Source organism: Taeniopygia guttata, chromosome 8, assembly GCF_048771995.1.
Source record: "Taeniopygia guttata chromosome 8, bTaeGut7.mat, whole genome shotgun sequence".
NCBI classification, from domain to species: domain Eukaryota; kingdom Metazoa; phylum Chordata; class Aves; order Passeriformes; family Estrildidae; genus Taeniopygia; species Taeniopygia guttata.
In genome coordinates this window covers 1373143-1398239 of record NC_133033.1, presented here as the reverse complement: position 1 = coordinate 1398239, position 25097 = coordinate 1373143, and the positions used below count along the sequence as shown (strand labels likewise).

Below are 25097 nucleotides of genomic sequence, written 5' to 3'. Positions count from 1 at the left end.
TAGGCAGAGTTTTCTGCCCAATGTTTCCAATTTTTGTGTAATTCTTGGTGGCTTGGGATGTTTTATCTCAGACTCCCCTCTGGCGTTTGGTGCAGTTGGAGATTTTTCCATCCTGGAATGGTTTGGATTGGGAAGGACCTTAAAGCTCACCCCATCCATGGGCAGGGACACCTTCCATAGACCTGGTGGCTCCAGCCTGGCCTTGGGCACTGCAGGGATCCAGGGACAGCCCCAGCTGCTCTGGGAATTCCATCCCAGGGAACAATTCCCAATTCCCAATGTCCCATCCATCCCTGCCCTCTGGCAGTGAAGCCATTCCCTGTGTCCTGTCCCTCCCTGCCTTTTCCCCAGTCCCTCTCCAGCTCTCCTGGAGCCCCTTCAGGCCCTGGAAGCTCCATAAATCTGGAATTCCTGGAGCAGTGCCCATGGGACCATTGCTCCTGGTGGAGGGGGCTCTTTTCCACCTGCTCTTCCCTCAGGATCTGTGGAACCACAGGAACCAGTCGAGGTTTGGAGCTGAGTTGCCATTCCAGGGCTCTCTCTGTGTTCCCAGTCTCATTTTGGTGTTTTCTGAATCAAATCAGGGACAGCAGAAGTGGCTTTGTCACCACAGCCCCAGCAAATCCCATTTTTATAAAGTCAAACCTTTCCTGTTTGTTCTGAGCACTCTGAGGTGAACATTGCAATATCCAGAGGAATAACCCATTTTCCCTTGGAAAGGGGAATGTGTCCCTTATCAGGCTCAGCAGAATTCCGGGATCAGAGATGTCAGGTGGAAAAGAAACTCTTTTTTTATTATTATCGAGGCCTTTGGTGATGTCTTTAATCTCCAGCTGAAACTCTTTCATCTTTTATGGGAAAGAAATGATTCAATATCCCTGCAAGGTGTACAGCAAACCTCTGCCTTGCTTCCCCATCATTCCATGGGGTCAGCCAGCTGGAATTCCAGCCCTGTGCTGCAGGAAACCCATCTGGAATTTTATATTTTAAATTCCAAGCAAACCCTTTAATCTCCAGCTGTCCCAGCTGCTGCTTCCCTGGAAGTTGAGGGGTTATTTTTGTGTTAGTTTAGAAGGAATATTTGGAAAATTTTGGGATTCTTTCTGTCTGTGAATTCCAGAATCCCAGGATCACTGAGGCTGGAAAAGCCCTCCAAGACCATCGAGTCTCCACACAAAATTCCAGAATGGTTTGGATTGAAAGGGGATTTAATCCCATCCCATTCCACCCCTGCCCCACCTTCCACTATCCCAGGCTGCTCCAAACCCTTTCCAGGGTTTGCTGCCAGGGATGGGGACCCCAAAGTCACCAATAACCCATCCCAACAGCCAGCCTGGAAATCACCCCAATCCTGGGAAAAAGCTTCAAGGATCTTCCCAAATTAAAGTTGTCATCCAAGAGACCTTTATTCCTCTGGGAACTGATCCCCTCTTGGGAAAAAAAAGTTCCTGCACTTAATCCTTGTGTTATTTTCATTCTTTTCTGTTCTGTTTGACAACACAATTCCATTTGCTGCCTCCCACACGGAGCTGGTGCCTCCCAAATGCAGCAGGTTCCTGTGGAACCGGGAGCAAATCCACCTGGAATCCCAAAAAATAATGAGGAATTTTGGTTTTGTGCTGTTACCTGAGTGACCAGGCAGGGGATCAGGATGTATGTGGATTTTGGGATGGGATTTGCCTCTGGAAAAGGCTCTAAATTCATTTTAGATGTTGGGTTTGGAAGTGAATATTTGTGCTTTCCTATAAAATACAAAATTTATTAAAAGTATGGAAGTGTTGTTTAATCCTGGTTTTACCTCCCACTTCCCAGTTCGTATCAAATTATTTGGTTCTAAATTCCTTTGGAAAATAACTTTGTGATGAAACAGCAGGGTTTGGGTTTTGGAAGTTGTTTAGATGCTTTCCTTGTGTGTGCTTGCCATCATTTTACCTGGAATTTCATGATGTGGAATAATTAAATTAATATAAAATATTCATTTAAAGCCATGAAATTGTCACCAACAAAAAGCAGAAGGCGTTACAGTTTATTCTTGAGTTTGCCTGAAGATTTTATTTAGATTTAACTGAAAATTCCTGCTCAAAGTGCAGCAAATCATCCCAAACTTTGGGAATGGACAGATTCCATGGGATTCTGGAGCCTTCTGCCAGGCTGGAGAAGCCAAATTCGTGGATCTCATGGAATTGGGGTGGGAATTACATCCAGAGGTTTTGGATGGATGCAGAAACAGAACCTGAGGCAGGTGAACCACATTCCTGGGAAAGGGGAGCTGCAGGTGGATCCAGATCAGTCCTTGGGATGGAGTTTCCTGGAATTCCGTCCGTTTTAGGAGCTGCTCCCAGGAATATTTTGAATATTCATGGCACATTTTATGTACTAAGAACAGCGTGTTATGGATGGATGTTATGGACATTGTAATTGTAAATTACAGCGTTTAGCTGGGTGAAATTCCTAATTAACTCCCTAACGAGCTGCCAGGGTAATTAGCAAAGCCAGGCCTTTAAAGGATGCAGGAAGAGCTGGATTTCATGGATGTGGGTGGGGAATTTGGAATTAAATCTGGAAAAGTGGAATTTATTAACCAGTGTTCCAGTGCTGACATGGATCCCATTCTGTGGGATTATTTTTTTAGGAAAACAGGAATTTTCCTTAAAATCCCAGCAGTTGCCTTTGGCCACATCTCCAACCATTCCTGATGGATCAATCCCCGATTTTCAGCCTTCCTGAGGCAGATTTCCAGGGATGGGCTTTAACCTGAGGGGTTAAATGGGATTTTGGGATGGAATTCCCAGAGCAGCTGTGGCTGCCCCTGGATCCCTGCAGTGCCCAGGGCCAGGCTGGAACACCCTTGTGGGAATGGAACTTCAGGGTCCTTCCAAACCAACCCATTCCATGATATTCCAACAGGATTTAATTGGAGTCAAAGGTAATTAGATTAATTAGCTTCCCTCAGAGTTAAAAATGGGAGCAAACCAACTGAAAACACAACAAATTCCCCTTTTCAGTTTTTTCCCACAAAATTCCTCATGAAAATTGGGACTAAAATCCATCTCAAGGTAGATTTGTCCAACAAACTGAATTATTAATGGCAGCTGCAATGGCAGGGAGGGGCTGCAGGAGGTTAATTAATTAATTACCCCCCTCAGCCTCCTAGGCCACTGGAAGCCCCCTGGGTGGAATTCCTGTCGTGTCCAATTAGCAGCTCATTAATCCAGAGGTGTCTCTTTCCTTGGGGAGGGATCCCATCCCATTTGTTTCCTTCTGATTTCATTAATTGGGATCTGATTTCATTAATTGGAATCTGATTCTGACTAATTTGATTCTTATTTTAATTATTTGATCCCATTTCCAGACCAAACAGTTTCCAGTTGCTCTCTAAATCCACCCCCAAAAAACCATTCCTTGGCCTAAAAGCTGGGTTTTTCCCAGTTTTCATGTCTAAAAACACCAGTATTGGGGTTTTCTAGGTGAGCTCCTCATGTGGAAAACTTGGGGAAAAAAAAACAGGCTCAAGCCAAGTGTTTGTTCTCCTAAATTCAGGAATACTTTTGCAGCTGAGGCTGCTCCCCCCTGGAATTGCTCCTTGGAGTGGCAAAGCCTTTGAGGTTTCAGAGCTTCCCATTGGATATTTTGGGGGAGTTGTTGGAAAAATTTGGATTTTTTTGTGGAATGTGTGCGAGAATCATGAAATGGTGGAATCCTGAGTTGAAGGACATGCAGGGATCATTGAATTCCTGACATTCCAGCAGCTCAGCACCTCATCCTTCACCAAAAAAAAAATAGAATTTCAGTAGAGTTTTGTATCTTCAAATGGTCATTCCAGGTTTGATTCCTCTCAGGAGCTGGGATGGTTCCCAGGGCACTTCTTTGGTGATGAAGAGATTAAAATTCTGTTTAACAAGAAATTTAAGCTCGTTTTTAACATCAAGCATAATAATCTTTATCCATAAAAGATGAAAATTCCCTGTCCTGTGCTTCACCTCAGCTGCTCCAACTCAAAATGTCAGAATGCTTCCTTTGATTGCAAATTCCTCTATTTATGGTGGAAAATAAACCCCCTAAAATGAAATGTTTAATCCAAAAACGTGACAGGCAGAGGATAAATCTTCCTCATTTCCAAACATTTATACAAGGAAAAGGAAAATCCATCCAAATCCAAGGGAAGAATCTCCAGAGAACAAATCAAACTTGGGGGCTGTGGAAGAATTTCACTCCCGGGTTCTTTTTTGCTGTGTGGAACACAGAGTTACGATTTTGTAACTCTTGTTTTTCATCTAGTTTTTAATTTGATAAATTTGTTTTTAATGTTTTATTAATGTTTGATGATCTACTCAGTGCACAGCAAAAATACCCTGGAATTTAGGAAAGTATCCAAGGATCAGACCCAACAGTGGAGCTGGAGAATGACTCAAAATTACGGATTTAGAGAAGAAATAATTCCATTACTTTTGATATTTCTTCTTTGGAGAAAACAGCAATCTCACAGTAGAATTTCAGAGTTAATTCTTTTAAACTTCAGGGTGAATTATTTTAAAATTCAGAGTGATTTCTTTTAAAATTCAGAGTGATTTATTTTAAATTTCAGAGTGATTTCTTTTAAATTTCAGGGTGAATTCTTTTAATATTCAGAGTGAATTCTTTTAAATTTCAGAGTGATTTCTTTTCAATTTCAGTGTACATTCTTCCAAATTTATCTTTTTAGGTGATTTTTAAATAGAATTCCTTTGGCATCTCTTTAATTGCAATGCTGCAGAGGTTTTCTCCAGGAAAGCCACCAAGGTGTCATCAGCACAAAGGATTGGCCAATATATTTTCAATTAAACTCTCCAATTCCTTGATCTAATTCCGTTATCCCAGAATCATGAGGGCTGGAAAAGAGCTGCAGGATCAAGTCCAACCTCCAGGGAATTAATCCATTTTTCCTCCTGATTTTTCACCTGCAGGTTTTCTTTGATTCTCTCAGGTTTGTCACCTCAAGTTTATCTTTCAACCCTGGCTCAGAGCATCCCAGAATCCAAATATTCCAAATTATTTTGATTTTCAAAGGCCAAGCAGTTCTTTTCCTCTGCACAATTCCGTGGGTTTATTGTTTGGGTGGATACAAAGATTTCCTCCTCCAATAATCGAGATAAGCGTGTTTTCCTTGGGTTCTATTCCAACTAAAACAGTTGGAATTTCACATCTCGGGGGCTAAAAATAGCCAGGCCTTGGGTTTAATTACAGAGTTTTGTTTTCCCGAGGATGGTGCACGCTGCAGGTTGGAAGGTTTTGTTTCCAAGGGAACAAACGCTCCTCGCTCAGCGCTCAGGGGTCCTGCAGGACATGCCAGCATCATTCCCAGGGAGGGCAGGGACAGAGCTCAGCCCCAGCTCAGGGGTGGCTCTGTGTGCTGGAAAAGTCTCTCCTTCTCCTTCTCCTTCTCCTTCTCCTTCTCCTTCTCCTTCTCCTTCTCCTTCTCCTTCTCCTTCTCCTTCTCCTTCTCCTTCTCCTTCTCCTTCTCCTTCTCCTTCTCCTTCTCCTTCTCCTTCTCCTTCTCCTTCTCCTTCTCCTTCTCCTTCTCCTTCTCCTTCTCCTTCTCCTTCTCCTTCTCCTCCTCCTCTCCCCATGCCCAGGGCTGCTGCTGTCTTTTATATGGTACATTATGTGTTAAACGTTTATGGTTTTTCCCCAGTGCCTATTACCTATATTAATTGGTGCTTTTCTACTCTAAACCAATCTGTGAGTGCCAACATCACCAAGAACATGGAGGGAAGGAAGGAGAAAGAGGGAGGACAGGGCAGGCCCAAATCCCTCCATCTTAAACCCTCTGACCCCCATGTACAAAACCAAAACCCCCCTGTACAGCACTCAAAAATTCTTCCCTCTACTTTGTGACTACTTCTACTATAATATCTAAACTTTTGTGACTTCTTGTTCTTCCTGCAAGGTTGGTAAATCGTTCCATGGCTCAAACCCAAAATCACAGCTGTTTCCAGCTGCCTGCCAGGGTCTCAAATGCTTCTGAGCTGGGCCTGGAACCTCCAAAAATGTCTGAGGGACATTTGGAGTTCTGACAGGCAGGGGCAGAGGGGCAGAACAGCCAGGGAACACCATCACCTCCTGTCCCAGCTGAGAGGGAGACAATACAAATACACTCAATTTTTAGAAGGCTTCAAACTGATTTTACTCTAGCATGCACGCTTTTTGTACATTCTTACAAAACTCACAAGTTTACACTTCACTCATTGGTCACAAGACAAACAAATTGCTCGTTGGAAAGGGCAGTGCAGGTTTCTCTATTGTCCTGGGCAGGGCTTGGAGCAGCCAGGGCTGGAATTTGAATGGGTTCATCTTGCAGATCCCTCCCAACCCAAACCATTCCAGGATTTTGGGAATAATTTGGGAATAGTTGTTTTTATGTGTTGCAGGTGTGATGTGGGAAAGGGCAGAGCAGTGCCAAGGGCAGAGGCTTCCCAATTCCTTCCCCGTTCCCCTGAAAATTAGGGAAATGGGAGCAATAAAAACGGTCTGAAAGTCAAAGGAATGGTCAAACAGCTTGGAAAGAGTCCAGAGTCCAAACATTTTTGTGTCAGTGGAGGGGTTTTTTGGGAAAATTTGGGAAGAGCCTCTCTTCTCCCTGTTCTGAGATAAGGATGTTAGAGGGTTGGGAATGTAGGTGATGAGGATTTACAATAATTACAGTTAAATATTACAGTTAATCCATTGCATTCCATTCCAGTTAAATTCAGACATTCACCGTGTGTGGATGTGTGATGTGGAATGTTCTGGGAATTGGGATGAAATCCCTGCAAGGCCCTGAACCTCCCTGAACACTGCTCTGGGAGCAGCACTTCCCACCAAAGGCACTCCCCAAAGCCAATATTTTGTATTTTTGAAGGTTCTTGTTGAGCCTCCTTGGAGAACAGGTGCAGCAGGTGGAATTTGCAGGAATATCCACTTTTATTCCCCATGGCTCTGTTTTTCCCTACCAGGCTCTGCAAAACAAAGCTCAGCTTAACTGTCTGCAGTTAACCCTGGGAAATGTTCTGGCACTTCCACTCTTCCCAAATGATTTAAAAATTGGTGCTGTTGTGAATGTTCACAGTTTCCAAAATGTGCCAAAATCTCCTGCCTTGGCTGAGTGCAGGGTAAAAGGAATATTAATGTGCTGCTGGGGGTTGGAATGGGAGTTGTTTTCCATGGAAAAATAACTGCTGTCTGTAGTAATCCAAAATGCAAAATACTCTCAAAGCTTTAAGCCTGTAAACCAAAGCTTAAAATTAAAAACAAGATTTAATCTGAAGCTTTAGGAAAAACTGCAAATGGAAGTTAAACAAAAAGAAAAATCTAAATTTATAATTTAAAACAAAACACATTGAACTAAATAAAAAAATTTAAAGTTTAAAATACCAAAAAAATAGTTATAAAAATAACAAAAAATTAAAATTCAGTACTGTAAGTTTATATATCATACCATAATTAACTAAAAAACCTTACATCTAAGTCCATAAAACAAAATATTTAAAAACTAAGTAAAAATATAAATATCCTTATTAACAGTATTTTATTAGTCAATAATTCCTTTAAAAAATCTTATCACTTAAAGCCTAAAAACATTCTAAACCAAACTCACCCTTCCTACCTATATAAAATAACATTTTAAAAAATCAAAAGGTTAAATGAAAAAACAAAAAAAAAATCAAAAACAAACTCAAAAATCCCATCTCAAATTCCTCCCAGAATTCCCCAGATAAATAAATGATCCCACTGTCAGGAGGAGTTGGTTTGTGATTGACAGGGGAGCTCCAGTGGGTCAGGGAATGATCCCAGAATTGTGACCAGCTTTGGGCTGGGAGGGACCTCAGTGGGCATTCCATGGGCAGGGACATCCTCCACCAGCCCAGGTGGCTCCAGCCTCGTCCAGCCTCAGCATCCAGAGATCTGGGAAGCTGAATCCCAACGTTCCTTGGCTTTCCAATCCCAACATTTCTTGGCTTTCCAATCCCAAATTTCCTTGGCTTTCCAATCCCAAGGTTCTTTGGTTTTCCAATCCCAAAGTTCCTTGGTTCTCCAATCCCAACGTTCCTTGGCTTTCCAATCCCAAATTTCCTTGGCTTGCCAACCCCAATGTTCCTTGGCTTTCCAATCCCAAATTTCCTTGGCTTTCCAGTCCCAAATTTCCTTGGCTTTCCAATCCCAAGGTCCTTGGCTTTCCAATCCCAATGTTCCTTGGTTCTCCAATCCCAACGTTCCTTGGCTTTCCAATCCCAAATTTCCTTGGCTTTCCCATCCCAAGGTTCCATGGTTTCCAATCCCAAATTTCCTTGGTTCTCCGATCCCAACGTTCCTTGGTTTTCCAATCCCAACGTTCCTTGGCTTTCCAATCCCAACGTTCCTTGGATTTCCAATCCCAACGTTCCTTGGTTCTCCAATCCCAACATTCCTTGGCTTTCCAATCCCAAATTTCCTTGGCTTTCCAATCCCAACATTCCTTGGCTTTCCAATGTCAACATTCCTTGGCTTTCCAATCCCAATGTTCCATGGCTTTCCAATCCCAAATTTCCTTGGCTTTCCAATCCCAAATTTCCTTGGCTTTCCAATCCCAAATTTCCTTGGCTTTCCAATCCCAAATTTCCTTGGCTTTCCAATCCCAAGGTTCCTTGGCTTTCCAATCCCAAGGTTCCTTGGCTTTCCAATCCCAAATTTCCTTGGCTTTCCAATCCCAACGTTCCTTGGCTTTCCAATCCCAACGTTCCTTGGCTTTCCCATCCCAAGGTGCTTTGGCTTTCCAATCCCAAATTTCCTTGGCTTTCCAATCCCAAGGTTCCATGGTTTTCCAATCCCAAATTTCCTTGGCTTTCCCATCCCAACGTTGCTTGGCTTTCCAATCCCAAATTTCCTTGGCTTTCCAATCCCAAGGGTCCTTGGCTTTCCAATCCCAAATTTCCTTGGCTTTCCAATCCAAACGTTCCTTGGCTTTCCAATCCCAAGGTTCCATAGTTTCCAATCCCAACATTCCTTGGCTTTCCAATCCCAAGGTCCTTGGTTCTCCAATCCCAAATTTCCTTGGCTTTCCAATCCCAAGGTTCCATGGTTTCCAATCCCAAGTTTCCTTGGTTTTCCAATCCCAAATTTCCTTGGCTTTCCAATCCCAAATTTCCTTGGCTTTCCAATCCCAACATTCTTTGGCTTTCCAATCCCAACATTCCTTGGTTCTCCAATCCCAAGGTTCCTTGGCTTTCCAATCTCAGCATTCCTTGGCTTTCCAATCCCAAGGTTCCTTGGCTTTCCAATCCCAACATTCCTTGGCTTTCCAATCCCAACGTTCCTCGGCTTTCCAATCCCAAGATTCCTTGGTTCTCCAATCTCAACATTCCTTGGTTCTCCAATCCAAACGTTCCTTGGTTTTCCAATCCCAAATTTCCTTGGCTTTCCAATCCCAACGTTCCTTGGTTCTCCAATCCCAATGTTCCTTGGCTTTCCAATCCCAAGGTTCCTTGGCTTTCCAATCCCAAATTTCCTTGGCTTTCCAATACCAAATTTCCTTGGCTTTCCAATCCCAAATTTCCTTGGCTTTCCAATCCCAACGTTCCTTGGCTTTCCAATCCCAAGATTCCTTGGGTTTCCAATCCCAACGTTCCTTGGCTTTCCTATCTCAAATTTCCTTGGCTTTCCAATCCCAATGTTTCTTGGCTCTGTCCTGTCCCTTCCTGACCAAGGCTCCTCGTGTTCCCGGCTTTCCTTTGGGTGGGACAGCAGGAGATGGGACAGAGGGGACAGCAGGAGCTGCTGGTGGCCATCTGCAAAGATCTGGGATCTCCTCCTGGGATTCACCTGGGAATTCAGCATGGCCATGGTGGGTGTGGAGCTTTCAGTGAGGAAACCTGTGGAAAACGGGATTAAACTTCCCTGAGGCTTCCTCCCTGCCACAAAATCTGGGGAACGTTGTAAAATATTTCCATGCCGATGGATTTTTGCTCCAAGGAACTTGAGGGATGATGGGAATGAGCATTAGGGGAGAGGAGAAAGGAGCAATCCGAGGGAAGTGCTGCTTTCCCTGGCTCCTGGCAGGAAATCGCTCCTTAAGTGGCGCTCCCAAATTGTCAGCTGCTTGTTTTAACACAAAATGTGTAAAAATTCCAGCCCTGCTTCTCTCCAGGAGATGGGAAAGCTCTGGAGAGCTGCAGCTTCAGGGCTTGGAGACAGGGAAAACAAAAATCTGTGGGGGTTAGAAGTCATAATATTATGACCTATTCCAGAGGCAGTGATTTTATTCCCGGATAAATCAGCGCAGAGGAGGAGGTGCAGGGAAACCAGGAAGGTTTGGGGATGCTCAGGGCCTTCCCACCCCCATCCTGCTCCTGGAGATGCAGATCTTTGTGTCAGGGTCTGGATCCAAGTGCAGCTTTGGATGAAACCACGTGGGGGTTTCTTACTCCTCCAGGAGCCTCCAGGGGCTCAGCTTCACTCCTGGCCTGGAAAAGGGAACAGAATTCCAGCACTGGGCATTCCTTTGACTTTCCAGAGGGGTTCCCTGGTGGAGAAGGACCTGCAGCCAGAGCTTGGAGAGCTTGGGAAGCCTCAGGACGCTGGATAGGAGAGATGGCTCATCCTGGACCATCAGTGTGCCCACAGGGGTTCTGATCCACAGGGAATTTGCAGCTGGAGCAAAGGAGGCTCAGGGCCCTTCTGGCTTTGCACAGCTCCTGCCAGGTTTGGGATCTGCTCCCAGGAACAGGGACAGGAGGAGAGAGAACGGCCTGGTTGGTCATCAGCAGGAATTTTTCCATGGAAAGGGCTGGAGTTCCCATCCCAGAGGTGTCCAGGCAATTCCTGGAGGTGACACTCAGCACTCTGAGCTGGGGACAAGGCAGGGCTTGGGCAGAGCTGGGACTCAATAGCCTTGAAGAGCTTTTCCAAGCTCTGTGATTCCATGAATTCCAGCACTTTTCCCCTGTTGTTTCACTTCATTCCATCCAGGGAGCAGCCAGCACTGCTCCTTCCCTGCCTGAGGAATATCTGCATCCCAGAGGTGTGGAGCACCAAGGAAACTTCATCTGAGCCCCAAAGTTTGTGGTGGTTTCTGCTCCTGGAATCACTTCCCTGCTGGGAGCTCACATCCCTGCAGCAGCTTCTCCTCAAACTGTGGAACCTCCAGAGGCTGGAAGGAGCCAAAGTGGAACATAAAATTCCACTCCCTGAAGGAGCAATAAAACGGGAGGTCAGGATTTAATCCAGATGGGAACCTGGGAATCTGCTGGGAGTGCTCATTCCCAGCCCCGGGGCTCTCCGTGCTCCACCAGTGTGTGCTGGAAGGGTGTCAGCAGAGCTGGTGTTGATGGAAAATAGATCCAAACATTCATTAATTGCCAGCTCAGCGAGCCCCAGACCCCTCTGCACGGAGCAGCTGCCGCTGTTGAGTCATTTGGTTGGAAACTCTTCAGGAACTTCGCAGGGATGAGATGATTTTCCTTCTTTTCCTTCCTTTTTTCCTGTGTTTTCCTCCCCTCTGCTCCTGCTCCAGCTTTTCCTGACTCTGTCCTGCTCCCCCACCCCAGTCTGGGGCTCTGGCTCCCAGTTTGGCCCCTCTGGGTTGAGGGTTTGCTTGGGAACTCTTCCCTTCCCCGCTGGATTCCTGGGATAGAGCGTTACCCGCCGGAAAATGGGATTTTGTTTCTGGGAAGCTGGGAAGGGACGTGCTGCTGAGAAGGATGGAGGTGAGGGGTCTGCCTGGGGAAGCTGAAAGCTCCTGGGGGCACTTTGGGGTTGGATTTGGGGAGCACAGGTCGGGGTGGGTTCAGAGCAGCGATCCAGAAATTGCAAATTCCTGCTGGAAAATGACTTTTAGGGATCCCATTTTTGGAAAATGTCAAGTGCTTGTGCTGTCTCCTAAGGGATTTTATCCAGAGCTCTGGAAGATGAGAGGAACCAGGCTGGGAGAGCTGGGGGGGCTCCCCTGGAGAGGAGAAGGATCCAGGGAGAGCTCAGAGCCCCTGGCAGGGCCTGGAGAGGGGCTGGGGACAAGGATGGAGGGACAGGACACAGGGAATGGCTGTGAGCTGGAATAAGGTAAATTTAGGTGGAATATTGGGAAGGAATTCCTGGCTGGGAGGGTGGGCAGGGGCTGGGATGGAATTCCCAGAGCAGCTGTGGCTGTCCCTGGGTCCCTGGCAGTGCCCAAGGCCAGGCTGGACAGGGCTGGGAGCACCTGGGACAGTGGGAGGTGTCCCTGGATGGGCTTTCAGTTCCCTTCCCACCCAAACCATTCCAGGATTTCAGGATTTAAGGATGCAGCACCTGGCACACTGAATTCCTGCAGGTTGGTACAGCTCATTATTCGCTGGATAGAATTCCCAAATGTCAGGAAAAAAAATAGCTCATCTGAAAATTCGGGTTTGTGAGCTAAATATTGTGAGTGTGTCTGTGTTCCGGGATCTGAAATCAGTGTATTGTTCAGGACTTCATGGAGAATGGTGTTTGTTGTGAGGGTTGGTAAAATAATATTCCTGGAGCTCTTGGGCAGCCTGTTGAGGAAAAAGAAGGGAATTAGAATTGCAGATCAGGATTTCATCATCCTCAATCAGCGTGGCCAGCAGGGAGGGATGAATGAAAAGCTGCTGAGGAGCCCCAGCAGTCGCAGCCTTCCCAAACCCAGAAATGGCAGAAACCCCAGGAATTTCAGGAAAAAAAAAGACAATGAAATGCCAGGAGCAGCGTGGGGGAAGCTCCTTTTGGGGTGGTTTTTGGTGATCAGCTGGGGTGGTTGTGTGTTATCCTGATTATTCCATAATTAGCAATGAGGGGGAAGAAAAATATCCCTGAAAACATATTTAGGATTTCTTTATCTGGGGTGAAACCGCATTACCTGGGGTGAAAACCTCAATGTTACATCAGTGTAGGTCTTTCATCTGAGAAGACAGAGCACGGAATAAACTTATTTTTGTGTTCTGTGCTTCTGGTTTGTCTCAAAATTCCCAAAATATCCCTGCTGCTGGCTGGGGGGATGAAGGTGCCCGAGCACTGGGGGCCTGGAGAGTTTCAAGGCAGCAGGAGAGCAGGGGCTGCCTTATGTAACTTTGCTCAAAGCTGTAGGAAAAAGCCCATTCTGGGCTGCTTTTCCTGTTTCTGTGCGATTTTTCAGGAAATGTTTGAAGTTTCCCTGGAGGAGCATCCGTGTTGGGGCTGCCAGGATGGCCCGGTGGGAGGAGGCTCCTCGTTAGCACGGCTTGCAAAGGCTAATTAATAAATACATGGAATCTGGAGATCCAAATGAACAATTTGGGGATTTGGGAGTGGGAGGGAGGGAGACTCGGTGGGTTCTGATCCCAGCACTGGGATTTTATTCATTTCTGTCCTGTTGATCCTGCAATTCCTGGGTTTTCACTCGGGATAATTACTGAACTGTCTAAGAAACTCCAGGAGGAAAATCCCAGGGAATGATTCTTGTCCTTCCCACCCAGCACCCTGTGATTACTGCCACGCTCCCTGCAAGTCCCCACATCAAATTTGGGATGCTGGATGCTGGGAAAGGAGGATTGTGAGGGAGATGCCTGAAAAACGGGAATGGGGAGGGAAAAGGCACAAACTCAGCGTGGTGGGGTCAGAAAAACCAACAGCTCATGGAAGTGGCTGCTCCAGAATTAGCAGAGAATTCATTTGGGCCTTTTCCCCAGGAACAACGAGGAGAATGTGGAGATGTTCATTCCACAGGGTGGGGGTTTCCAGCATGGGAGGTGGAGGGATAGGACACAGGGAATGGCTTCCCACTGCCAGAAAATGGAATTAAATGGGAGATTGGGCAGGAATTCCTGGCTGGGAGGGTGGAAAAAGGCTGGGATGGAATTCCCAGAGCAGCTGTGGCTGTCCCTGGATCCCTGGCAGTGCCCAAGGCCAGGCTGGACACTGGGGCTGGAGCAGCCTGGGTCGGTGGGAGGTGTCCCTGCCATGGAATGGGGTGGGATTTAAGGTCCCTTCCCTCCCAAACCATTCCATGATTCCATGGATTAAATTCACTTCCATCCCAAACCATTCCATGATTCCATTGATTAAATTCACTTCCATCCCAAACCATTCCATAATTCCATGGATTAAATTCACTTCCATCCCAAACCATTCCATGATTCCATGGATTTAAGGTCCCTTCCATCCCAAAACAATTCCATGATTCCCTGATTTGGTCCTGTGTGTGTATCTGTGTATTTACCCCCATCCATGGATGTTGGGCACCTTTTCCATGGATAAGAGGCAGAATTCCATGGTCTGCACAGGATTCTTCACCCCTGAGAGTAAAACTGGCTCCTGCCAAGCCAGAGTGGAGATGGGGCAAAGCCAAGGAAAGGTGCAAACTTTCGGAATATTGATCATCCATGCTCCATCCTGATCTTTCCCTTATACCTTTAATTTGTCCCTAATTTTATAAAAGTTTTGTATCTCTTTATCCACAACGTCAATAGAATAAAAATAAGGATTTATGTCTCATCTCCCAGTCAGAAGAGAGGACCACACAGTTTTTTCCAGCCTGGAAAAGCTTTTCCTGAGCTTTGAATGTGTCAGAGCAGCTGGGGAGTCTGAGTGGGGACGGAATGACACTGCCACTCTCCCTCTTCCCTGGATTTTTAGATTGGATTTGGCATCTTAATTGCTGGAACAGCTCCTCGTTGTGCCTTTCCAGCTCGGAGTTAACTGCAGGGAGGGGAGTTTGGGCTGTGGATCCCTGAGATCCGCGGGGTGACCCCTGCTCTGTGCCCTCCTGGGGCAGGGAATGTTATGGATCACTGACCACTGGTGAAATCTATCCATCACCTATAGAAATCCCATTTATCCATCACTCTAAAACCCCATTTATCAAATGCATCAGCCATACAAATGCCCTTTATCAACCTATTTTTCCGACACCTTCGATTCCAGGTGATGGAGCAAATCCCTTCTTTTGGTTGTCAAGGTGAAACGTCTGGGGGGAAACAAATAAACAAATAAATAAACAAACAGACAGACAGATAAACAGACAAACAGACAGACAAACAGACAGACAGACAGACAGACAGACAGACAGACAGACAAACAAAGGGAACCGTTCCGGTGCTGTGCGCGCCCGCTGCCGCCGGACTCGCTCCGTGCCGCGGGGAGGAGGCGACACCGCGTCCCCTTTGTCACCCCGCGGGGTGCGGGTGGGGCAGAGCGCTGCCGGCATTCCCCATCCAGCGGTTTTCCATCCATCCATCCCCCATCCCCCATCCCGGCCTCTCCCAGCCCTGCCTTTGTCCCCGCCGGAATTTGGGAGCCGCTCCCGGCAGGATGCTGCTCCATCTCCCACCCACCCCCTGACGTCTCTCTGCACCGGGGGAGCCGCGTCGGGTTTGATGTGGAGCGGCGGGATTTAGATCTTGGAAATCTTGTAAAATTCCATTTTCTGCGGAGAGAGCGGCGCGCAGCTCGGTCGGGCTGCGGCTGTGCGATCCCAACACCGGGAATTTCCCGCAGGAGCCGCACCTGGATGGGGACGGACGGGGCCAGCCCCGCGCCCGGGTGACAGCGGGGACAGGGGGGTGACAGCAGCGCCGAGCACTCCCCTTTCCTCTCGCTGGGAGCTCTGGCAGCGCTCCTGCCCTTCTGCCGGGGCCTTTTCCCCTGATCCCGTCCCCGCTGCGGGGATCGCATCCCTGTGGATGCTCCGCCAGCGCGGCTGCTGCAGCGGCACAAAACTTTGCCTCGGCTCCGGAGGAAGGAGGGATGTGACCTGGAAAGGAGGAACGACAAAAAGGGGATGTTGCTGCAGCTTGGGAAAGGTTTTTTCACCCCGCTCCGTCTCAGGATCGTTGGAAGGGATTTTACAAATGAGAGAAGGAAGCTGCAGTCAAGGGAGAGGTGCCAGAAATAGATTTATTTTTTCTTTCTCCTGCTAGAAATGAAGAAATTTGGGAGTCCATAGAGGCTGTTCCACAGGCACCCCCACTTTTTGCTTGCCAAGGCATTTGCATTCCTCTGGAAAGTGGCATCCACCTGCAAGGGGAGTTGCCATGTAATCCCAAAGAATAAAAACTCCTGGAAGCATCTCCGTGCCACTGAGGCAGCTCCAGAGGGACCTAAGTTGGAATTAGCAGGACATGTCCTGACTCTTTTCGGATGATAGAGGAGAAGGATCAGCTGGGAAGATGTTAAATATTAATATTTTACCCAATCGCCGCCATTCGTGGATTTGGTGAGTATGCCATGGGTTTGTCCGGATCACAGCACTTCTGGTGGGCACAAAACTTGGAAATCAGGATTGTTCCAGGCTGAGAAGCAGCTGCTGGATGGGAACATGGACAAGGGAGCTCCTGGAGCTGTGGCTTTGCTGAGTATTTCCCTCTCTGATCTTCCCTGCTCAGAGTTTGATTTTAGGCACCCTCGCGACGCCTCCGAGCGGGAACTGGGTGGGGAAGGGATGGAAATTTTCCCGTTGTCCTGATTTATTTTCCTTCTCAGGTGTTTATGAACCTCCATTTTCCTTTAAAAATTAATGAGTCCCTAAAACATCCTTGGCTGGGGGGTTCCATTCCATGGTGCCACCTCAGCTCCTTCTCCCTGGTGCATTTTCATGGGCAGAGGGAGCAGCTGCTGCTCCGGCCAGCCCGGGGGCACAGGGGGAGCTCAGGGAATTCCAGAGGCTTTTCCCAGCATGGGGCTGGGAGATGGCACCAAAACCTCGAGTTCTAGGTAAAGATCCACTGGTGGAGTTCAGGGCTTTGGCTGGTGTGAGCCATGTGGTCTTCCAGTGGGGATAATCTGTGGGAATCTAGAGATAATTTTATATTCTGCCTCTTCAAATCCTGCATTCTGTGATCTCACCTACACACAAATATTCTGGTTTTACACAGCATTTCTTCTCTGTAATCTCATTTTGGTTTTTAATCGTTTAGCCGTGGGTCTGGGATCAACCTACAGGTCAATATTTGTGGATAGGAATAAAAATATCCTCTGATATATAAATATATAAATAAAATATAAATATATATATAAATATCCAAGGCTCTGAGCCTTGGAATGATGCTGGGGAGGGATTGGGTTCTCCAGAGCACGTCCTGCTCCTCTCGTGTGCAGTTCCAGGCATAGGAGAACGGGAAGGGGAATGCTTGGAGAAGAGGAAAAATGCAGGGCCTGTATTAAAATTATGGAATCCTGGAATGGGTTGGGTTGGAGATCATCTCATTCCATCCAGGGACACCTTCCACCATCCCAGGCTGCTCCAAGCTGGCCTTGGACACTTCCAGGGATCCAGGGGCAGCCCCAGCTGCTCTGGGAAATCCCTTCCAGGGCTTCACAGGGAGGAATTCCTTCCTAACACCCAAACTAGCCCAACCTATCATGGAATTTTTCCCATGGTTTCCCCTTGAGCTTTAGCAGGGGCAGTTGTTGCTTTGGTTTGGAAAGTTCCTCCTGAGGAAGAGCCCAAATATTGGATGGGAGGTGCTAATTGATTTGCCAGATTTACAAATGAAGGGAAGGGGAGAGACCTTGTGCATTAATTATGGACAAAATCAATGCCCAAAGAGGCCAGGAAGTGATGAAAAAAATCACTTGGAGAAAGGAGATGCCCATTTCTGTGGCCGCAGGAGAACAAAAATCATTTTAGCTCTGGGAACTGAAACAAACCCTGAGCAGGGGAGATTCCCAGGGGTGGGACAGGGACAGATCAGAGCCATGGGATCAGGCAGGGAAATTTCAGCTCCAAGAGAGCCTTGGCAGGCTGTGGATTTATGAAAGAAGGGATAAAGTTATCCCAAGAAAATTCACTTTGCTTGTGCCCAGGTGAAAACAAAGCCAGTTCTCCACCCTGTGCTGGCTGGGCCTTGTTAAACCAGACCTGTGTAAGCTCCTGGTGTCTGTTCAGACATTAATTCCTGGCTGAAATGTCTTCAGGGGTTCCTTTCCTCTGGAATAAATGTTTTGGGCTTCTTTGGAGCTTCTCCCTCTTCTTTCCCATCACACAAAAGGAAATCTTGTAGTGGATCTTCCCCCTGGCCTAGGGGAAGGAGTCCTGCCCATGGCAGGGGTGGGATTTGATGAATTTTCAGTCTCCAAAGCTCTCCATGATTCCATGGGTGACCTTTGGAATCCCAGGATTTCTGACAGCTCAGGAATAGGTGAAGTGTGGGACAGATCCCAGGATTTCTGACAGCTCAGGGAGCTTGGAGAGGCACTGCACAGCTCCCAGCTGGCAGCTGGAGTGGCAGGAGTATCTTTGTGTTGGAATGCAAACAGATTTATCAGCACAGTGGTAAAAGGGACCAGGAGTCACCCTGACCTTGGCTCCATAACGTGGTAATCATGGAATAACTGCATAATCCTGGAGTTACTGAGCTTGGAGAGGCCCCCTGAGACCACCAAGTCCCCCAGCACTGCCAAGGCCACTCATGTCCCCAAGTGCCACATCCTTTTAAACCCCTCCAGGGGTGGGGACTCCACCCCTGCCCTGGGAGATGTGCCAGGAAAGGAAGAAATTTTCCCAAATATCCAATCTAAACCTTCTCTGGGACAACTTGAAGCTGTCTCCTGTTTCCTGTCGCCGTTCCCTGGGAGAGCCCAATCCCCCCTCACTTTGTGGACAAATTTCACTCTGATTTCTATACTGACTTTCCAAATACTCCAGGTTTGCTCTGGGAATTAACACTCTCCAGATCTGTGGGTTAAACCTTCCAGTCACCTTATTTCCATGGATTTCAGCTGGATCTCAAACCATTTTGGTTCCTCATCCTCCCATAAATCATCAGGATTTCCAGCAAGGCGATGATTTATATGCAGCAGGTAGATTTGAGAGACAGAACTCTGAAATCTGTGGGCACAATTTAGAAAAGGAGAGGCCAAATATTTCTGCTGATCTCCCAAGTGCCTGGAGGGAGCACAGGGAGCTGGCTGTGCCTGCAGCAGAGACAATTCCTGCCTGGCAGGGCTGAGGGATGGGATTTAATTGGCAGCATTTGGGAGCTGGATGTGGAGGGCTTCTGCTGGAGCCAGGGTTTGGTATTTAGTGACCTTTCCCTTCTCCTGGGGCTGGGTCTTTTCAAGTCCTTCCTGGCTGTGTTTTCCTGCTGCTTTTGAAAGGCAGAAGATAAAAGTTAAGAGGCTGCTCCTGACGTATTTACATTTCCATCTTTCCCTTCATTATCTTCACTTCCAGGGAAAGGATCTGGGTAACTTCACTGGGATGGGAGAATTTCAGCCGAGTTCAGGGACATCTCTGCCTGTCACACACCCAGAGCTGCTTCTCCTGCTGCTCCTCCTGCTCCTCCTGCTCCTTGCCTTGTCCCCCTGGCTGCAGAGACCCCTCAGGATGGAGGAGCTGCTCCTCCAGGAGCATTCCTTGGCAGAGGTGACAGCCAGGCAGGAGCTGGGAGCCCCAGGATGGCTTCCCTGGGTTGGTGTGACTCCAGGAGGAACTGGAGCTGCTGGAACAACTCCAGAGGAACCCCAGAGCTGCTGCAGGGCTGGAGCCCCTCTGGAGCCAGGCTGGGAGAGCTGGGGGGGCTCCCCTGGAGAGGAGAAGGATCCAGGGAGAGCTCAGAGCCCCTGGCAGGGCCTGGAGAGGGACTGGGGACAAGGATGGAGGGACAGGACACAGGGAATGGCTTCACTGCCAGAGGGCAGGGATGGGTGGGAGATTGGGAATTGGGAATTGTTCCCTGGGATGGAATTCCCAGAGCAGCTGAGGCTGCCCCTGGATCCCTGGCAGTGCCCAAGACCAGGCTGGACAGGGCTTGGAGCTCCTGGGACAGTGGGAGGTGTCCCTGCCAGGGCAGGGGTGGGATGAGATGATCCCTGAGGCCTTTTCCAGGCTGAGCCATTCCAGGATCCTGTGAATGCAAACTCAGCTCTCAGCATTGCTAAGAAGTTCTGGGACTTTTTCCCACTCTCACATCTTAGTAAGATTAGGAATGAGATTCCTGTTCTGACAGCCTGATCAGGATTTCTTTCCTAACCCCCTTCTCCAGGGGCTGATAACTGGGATATGGATTTCTTTTAGCTCCTATTCCCGGGCAGATGAGGCAATCTCAGGCACTTGGAAAAGGGGTTTCTTTCCTTCTTCCCAGCAGAAAGAAAAGCAATTTAAGAAGGGTCTGCTCCCAGGCCCAAAGCTCAGCCCAAGCTTCATCCTAGGAGCTAAACAAAGGATTTTCTGGTGCTTTTCCCTGTCCTGACCTCCACAGGAGCCTCCTCAGGGCTTCTCAAAGGAGCCCAGGGGTGATTAAAAACCTTTCCCTCCAAACTGCAATCCCAAACTCATCACCATCATCATCACCACCATCATCATCATCATCATCATCCCTCTGCTGTTCCCACTGCCCTGGGAATTCCAGGCTCTGGCAGAGGGATTGAGCTCTGGGACTGGACAGGGAAATCTTTGCTGCTCGTGCTGAGGGCAGCTACTGCAGAAAGAAAGATTCTAAAGAGTTTAGAATGGTGGAATTATGGAATGATGAAATCATAGACTCATGGAATGATGGAATGATAGAATCATGGAATTATGGAATGATGGAATGATAGAATCATACTCATGGAATGATAGTCATAGACTCATGGACTGATGGAATAATAGAATCATAGACTCATGGAATTATGGAATGATGGAATGATAGAATCATAGACTCATGGAATGGTGGAATGATGGAATCATAGACTCATGGAATGATGGAATGATAGAATCATAGACTCATGGAATGATGGAATGATAGAATCATAGACTCATGGAATGATGGAATAATAGAATCATAGACTCATGGAATGATGGAATGATAGAATCATAGACTCATGGAATGATGGAATGATAGAATCATAGACTCATGGAATGATGGAATAATAGAATCCTGCAATCACAGAGCTGGAAGTGACCCAGCTTGTATCACAGAACACCTTCATTCCATGCACTACAAAATGTTGTTTTTTTTAATGAGGGCTGGAAAATCATTCCCTAAGCCACGTGAACTCCAGCACAAAGAGCCTTTCCATCCCCTTTGGAAGCACACAAAGTGTCCTTCACAGCATTTGCCTTGTCCTGGTTCCCTTTGGCACAGAAGCCCAGCCTGGTGTGGGCTGGAAGGAGCCTGGAAAACCCTCTCATCCCAGGAGCTGGGGCTGACCCTCACTGCTTATTTTAATCTCCTGATCGATTGAAAAACTCGATGAAGGGTGTGAAGGAAGGCGAACAAACCAGCAAAAGGTTGGGAGAGATAAACCCCCCTGGCTGCGCTGCTGCTGGAGTTTTTCAGCCTTTCCTTGCCGGGTTCAGCCGTGCGGGGCCGCTTTGAGCGCTCCCATTGACGTCAATGGAGCATCTCACATCCCAACCCTGCCTGGCTCCGCTCCCAAAATCCCTCCCGGCACCCCGGGAACCGCCTCGCCCGCCACAATTAACAACAAGCCAATTAGGGATGCGATAAAGTGCTAACACTGCTCCTAAAATGCTGCAGTTTGCTTTTTTTTTTTTTTTTCCGGGGGGGAAAAAAAAAGCAAATTTCGAACAGGCAAAATTATTGCTTGGCTTAAAAAGGGGTTTGATAATAATTTTATAGGGTCTACTCATCATTTTATAGGGTCTGCTTCTCACCAGCTACGATTATTTGAGTGCTTTTGTTGTTCTTTTAATGTAAACTCTTATTTATAATTTTTTTTTTTTTTTATGTAACTCTAAATTCTAGGGCAGAAAATGCCTGCGAGCCTTTCAGAGCAGTTTGGCTTTTTTTAGCTTTTTGTTGGAAGGAAGAGCCTGGGAAAAACGTGTTAATTGTCTCCATGTGGGAATGGTGCAGAGGAGCTCCGCGGGATGCAGGCGGTGACACGGAGCTGATGGATCCCTGCCGGGAGCCCTCATCCCACCGATCCTGTGGCTTTTCAGGGATTGTCCCGGCTCATCCAACCTTCCTGAGCTCAGGACAGCATCTCCTCCGCCCCCACGGGGCTGGGAAATGTTGGAAAATGGGAATTAGTGAGGAAAACGTGGCTGGGAAGGGGAAAATCGTGTAGGGATAAATCAAATTATCTTCGCTCTCTGTAGTGCTATGGGGAATTCAACCCCCAAAAGGCTTCTCCTGGATACCCTGGGATCTCCTGGCAAGTGGGAAATGGAACCTTCACACAGGGAAAACAAAATAAACCTGAGCTGGAGGCTGCTGAGCTCAGAAAGAGCAGCTGGGGCTGGGGCACTGCGGCCTCTCTGCGGGATTATCCCAAATCAGCTCCTGGGTTATTCCTGAAATCAGCTCCTGGGTTTATCCCAAATCAGCTCCTGGGTTATTCCTGAAATCAGATCCCAGATTTATCCCAAATCAGCTCCTGGGTTTATCCCAAATCAGCTCCTGGGTTTATCCCAAATCAGCCCCTGGGTTTATCCCAAAATCAGCTCTTGGGTTATTCCTGAAATCAGCTCCTGGGTTTATCCCAAAATCAGCTCCTGGGTTTATCCCAAATCAGCCCCTGGGTTTATTCCAAATCAGCTCCTGGGTTATTCCTGAAATCAGCTCCTGGGTTTATCTTTAACCCAAATCAGCTCCTGGATTTATCCCAAATCAGCTCCTGGGTTATCCCAAATCAGCTCCTGGGTTTATCCCAGAGCAGCTCCTGGGTTTATCCCAAATCAGCCCCTGGGTTTATCCCAAAATCAGCTCTTGGGTTATTCCTGAAATCAGCTCCTGGGTTTATCCCAAAATCATCTCCTGGGTTTGTCCCAAATCAGCTCCTGGGTTTATCTTTATCCCAAAATCAGCTCCTGGGTTTATCCCAAAATCAGCTCCCAGGTTTATCCCAGATCAGCTCCTGGGTTTATCCCAAATCATCTCCTGGGTTTATCCCAGATCAGCTCCTGGATTTATCTTTATCCCAAATCAGCCCCTGGGTTTATCCCAGATCAGCTCCTGGATTTATCTTTATCCCAAAATCAGCTCCTGGGTTTATCCCAAATCAGCTTCTGTGTTTATCTCAAATCAGCTCCTGGGTTTATCCTAAATCAGCTCCTGGGTTTATCCCAGATAAACTCCTGGGTTATTCCTGAAATCAGCTCCTGGGTTTATCCCAAATCAGCTCCTGGGTTTATCCCAGAGCAGCTCCTGGGTTTATCCCAAATCAGCTCCTGGGTTTATCTTTATCCCAAATCAGCTCCTGGGTTTATCCCAAATCAGCTCCTGGGTTTATCCCAAAATCAGCTCCTGGGTTTATCCCAAATCAGCTCCTGGGTTTATCCCAAATCAGCTCCTGGGTTTATCTTTATCCCAAAATCAGCTCCTGGGTTGTTCCTGAAATCAGCTCCTGGGTTTATCCCAAATCAGCTCCTGGGTTTATCCCAAATCAGCTTCTGGTTTTATCTTTATCCCAAAATCAGCTCCTGGGTTTATCCCAAAATAATCTCCTGGGTTTATCCCAAATCAGCTCCCGGGTTTATCCCAAATCATCTCCTGGGTTATTCCTGAAACCAACTCTGTTCTCCAGGAACTTTCCAGGCAGATTCCATCAGATTCCATCAGATTCCATCAGATTCCATCAGATTCCATCAGATTCCATCCGAGCAGGGGGAGCTTGGCCTGGCTCTGGCATCATCTCTGGGATTACAGGAGAAGTTTTAAGGAATTTTTGCTGCGCTCCCTCAGGTGTTTGTATTTCCATGTTAATTCCAAATAAACGTGAACAATTCCAGTAAGGAGCAACAACAAGACTAAACCTCATTCTGTGGTGGTTACCACAGCTCTGAAACTTCATGAAAATTCCCACTTTTCTGATGGAACATTCCCACATTTCATTTTCTGGCTGTTTAGATTTGCCTGGATTGGATATCACAGGAAATTTGGGGTTGTCATACAAATGGCACATGTGGAATTTGGGATGAGGGCAATTCCCTTCCATGTCCTTTGCTTCCCAGGAATTGGGGGATTCTAGGAAACGTCCCAGGCTGTGCTCCCACTCATTGGGAGGGATGAAGCTCTGTGTTCCTGCAAGCTCAGGATATTCCAGCCTGATGTCCATCCCTGTTTTCTGAGATGGGGCCATAGGTGTGGGTTTGCTGGTGAAATGGGACTGAAGTGAACTAATCCAAAGGGTTGGATTCCTTTGTAAAATATTATCAGGAGCCATGGATGAAGCATGATGGGTTGATGATATAAACTCCTGGAATTATTGCATTATTTGATGATTTTTTGGGTAGGAATACAATAAAACAAGAGGACTGGGAAAAGGAAATATGCCCAGGTAGTGCTGGGGATTCTTGCTCCCACAGAATTGAACTTTGCCATGGATAGCTGCCAGAACAGCAGATTTGCCCCATTGGAAGCAGCAGATTCCAAGGGGAATTTGGAGCTTTTGGATCCCAGCAGGAGCCAAGGACAGCAGCTGGGGTGGGGGGGACCTTCCTGGGAGGCAGGAATGGGACAGGAGCTGCCCTTGGCTGACGGGATATTTCTGCTTTCAGGAGAGACAAAACACAACTTGGGGTTCTCCAGTTGAGCCTCCCAAGAAGGGATCTGGGGCTGAGGGTGGGAGAGGGGATCCATGAGGAGCATCCATGGGATCCCACCAGGACACAGCCCCAGGAGCCTGGGAGAGCTGGGGGGGCTCCCCTGGAGAGGAGAAGGATCCAGGGAGAGCTCAGAGCCCCTGGCAGGGCCTGGAGAGGGGCTGGGGACAAGGATGGAGGGACAGGACACAGGGAATGGCTTCACTGCCAGAGGTAGGGATGGGTGGGACATTGGGAATTGGGAATTGTTCCCTGGGATGGAATTCCCAGAGCAGCTGTGGCTGTCCCTGGATCCCTGGCAGTGCCCAGGGCCAGGGTGGGCACTGGGGCTGGAGCTCCTGGCACAGTGGGAACTGTCCCTGCCATGGGTGTCCCTCCATCAGGGGTGGAACTAAGGGATTTTTAAAGTCCCTTCCAACCCAAACCAGTTTGGGATTCTATGATAATGCACAAGGAGAGGGGTTTTTATTCATCCCAAAAGGAAACCTGGGATGTTCCCAGTGCTCTCTGCAGGGAGTGAGTTGGAAGGGGAAGGCAGCAGCTGCACTTGGAGATTGCACAAACAGCAGGAGATGAAAGAGCAGAACCTGTTTGGAAATGAGGTTGTGACGCCAGATGGGGAAAGGCCTTTCTCAGCCCTGTCATT

General features: G+C 47.6%; 1 protein-coding gene across 3 annotated transcripts in view; it reads left to right on the top strand.

Moving 5' to 3' along the window:
* PDE4B (phosphodiesterase 4B) overlaps nucleotides 1-25097 on the top strand; it is a 174225-nt gene that overhangs the window by 73140 nt on the left and 75988 nt on the right. Inside the window, exon 1 of one of the 3 annotated variants that reach the window (XM_030278533.4) lies at nucleotides 15297-16177. The exons of the other annotated variants lie outside the window; for them this stretch is intronic. Within the exon in view, the coding sequence (XP_030134393.1) occupies nucleotides 16131-16177 (47 nt within the window). The 5' untranslated portion in view covers nucleotides 15297-16130. Of the gene's footprint in view, nucleotides 1-15296; nucleotides 16178-25097 lie in introns of those variants that run through there. 3 annotated transcript variants of the gene reach the window in all.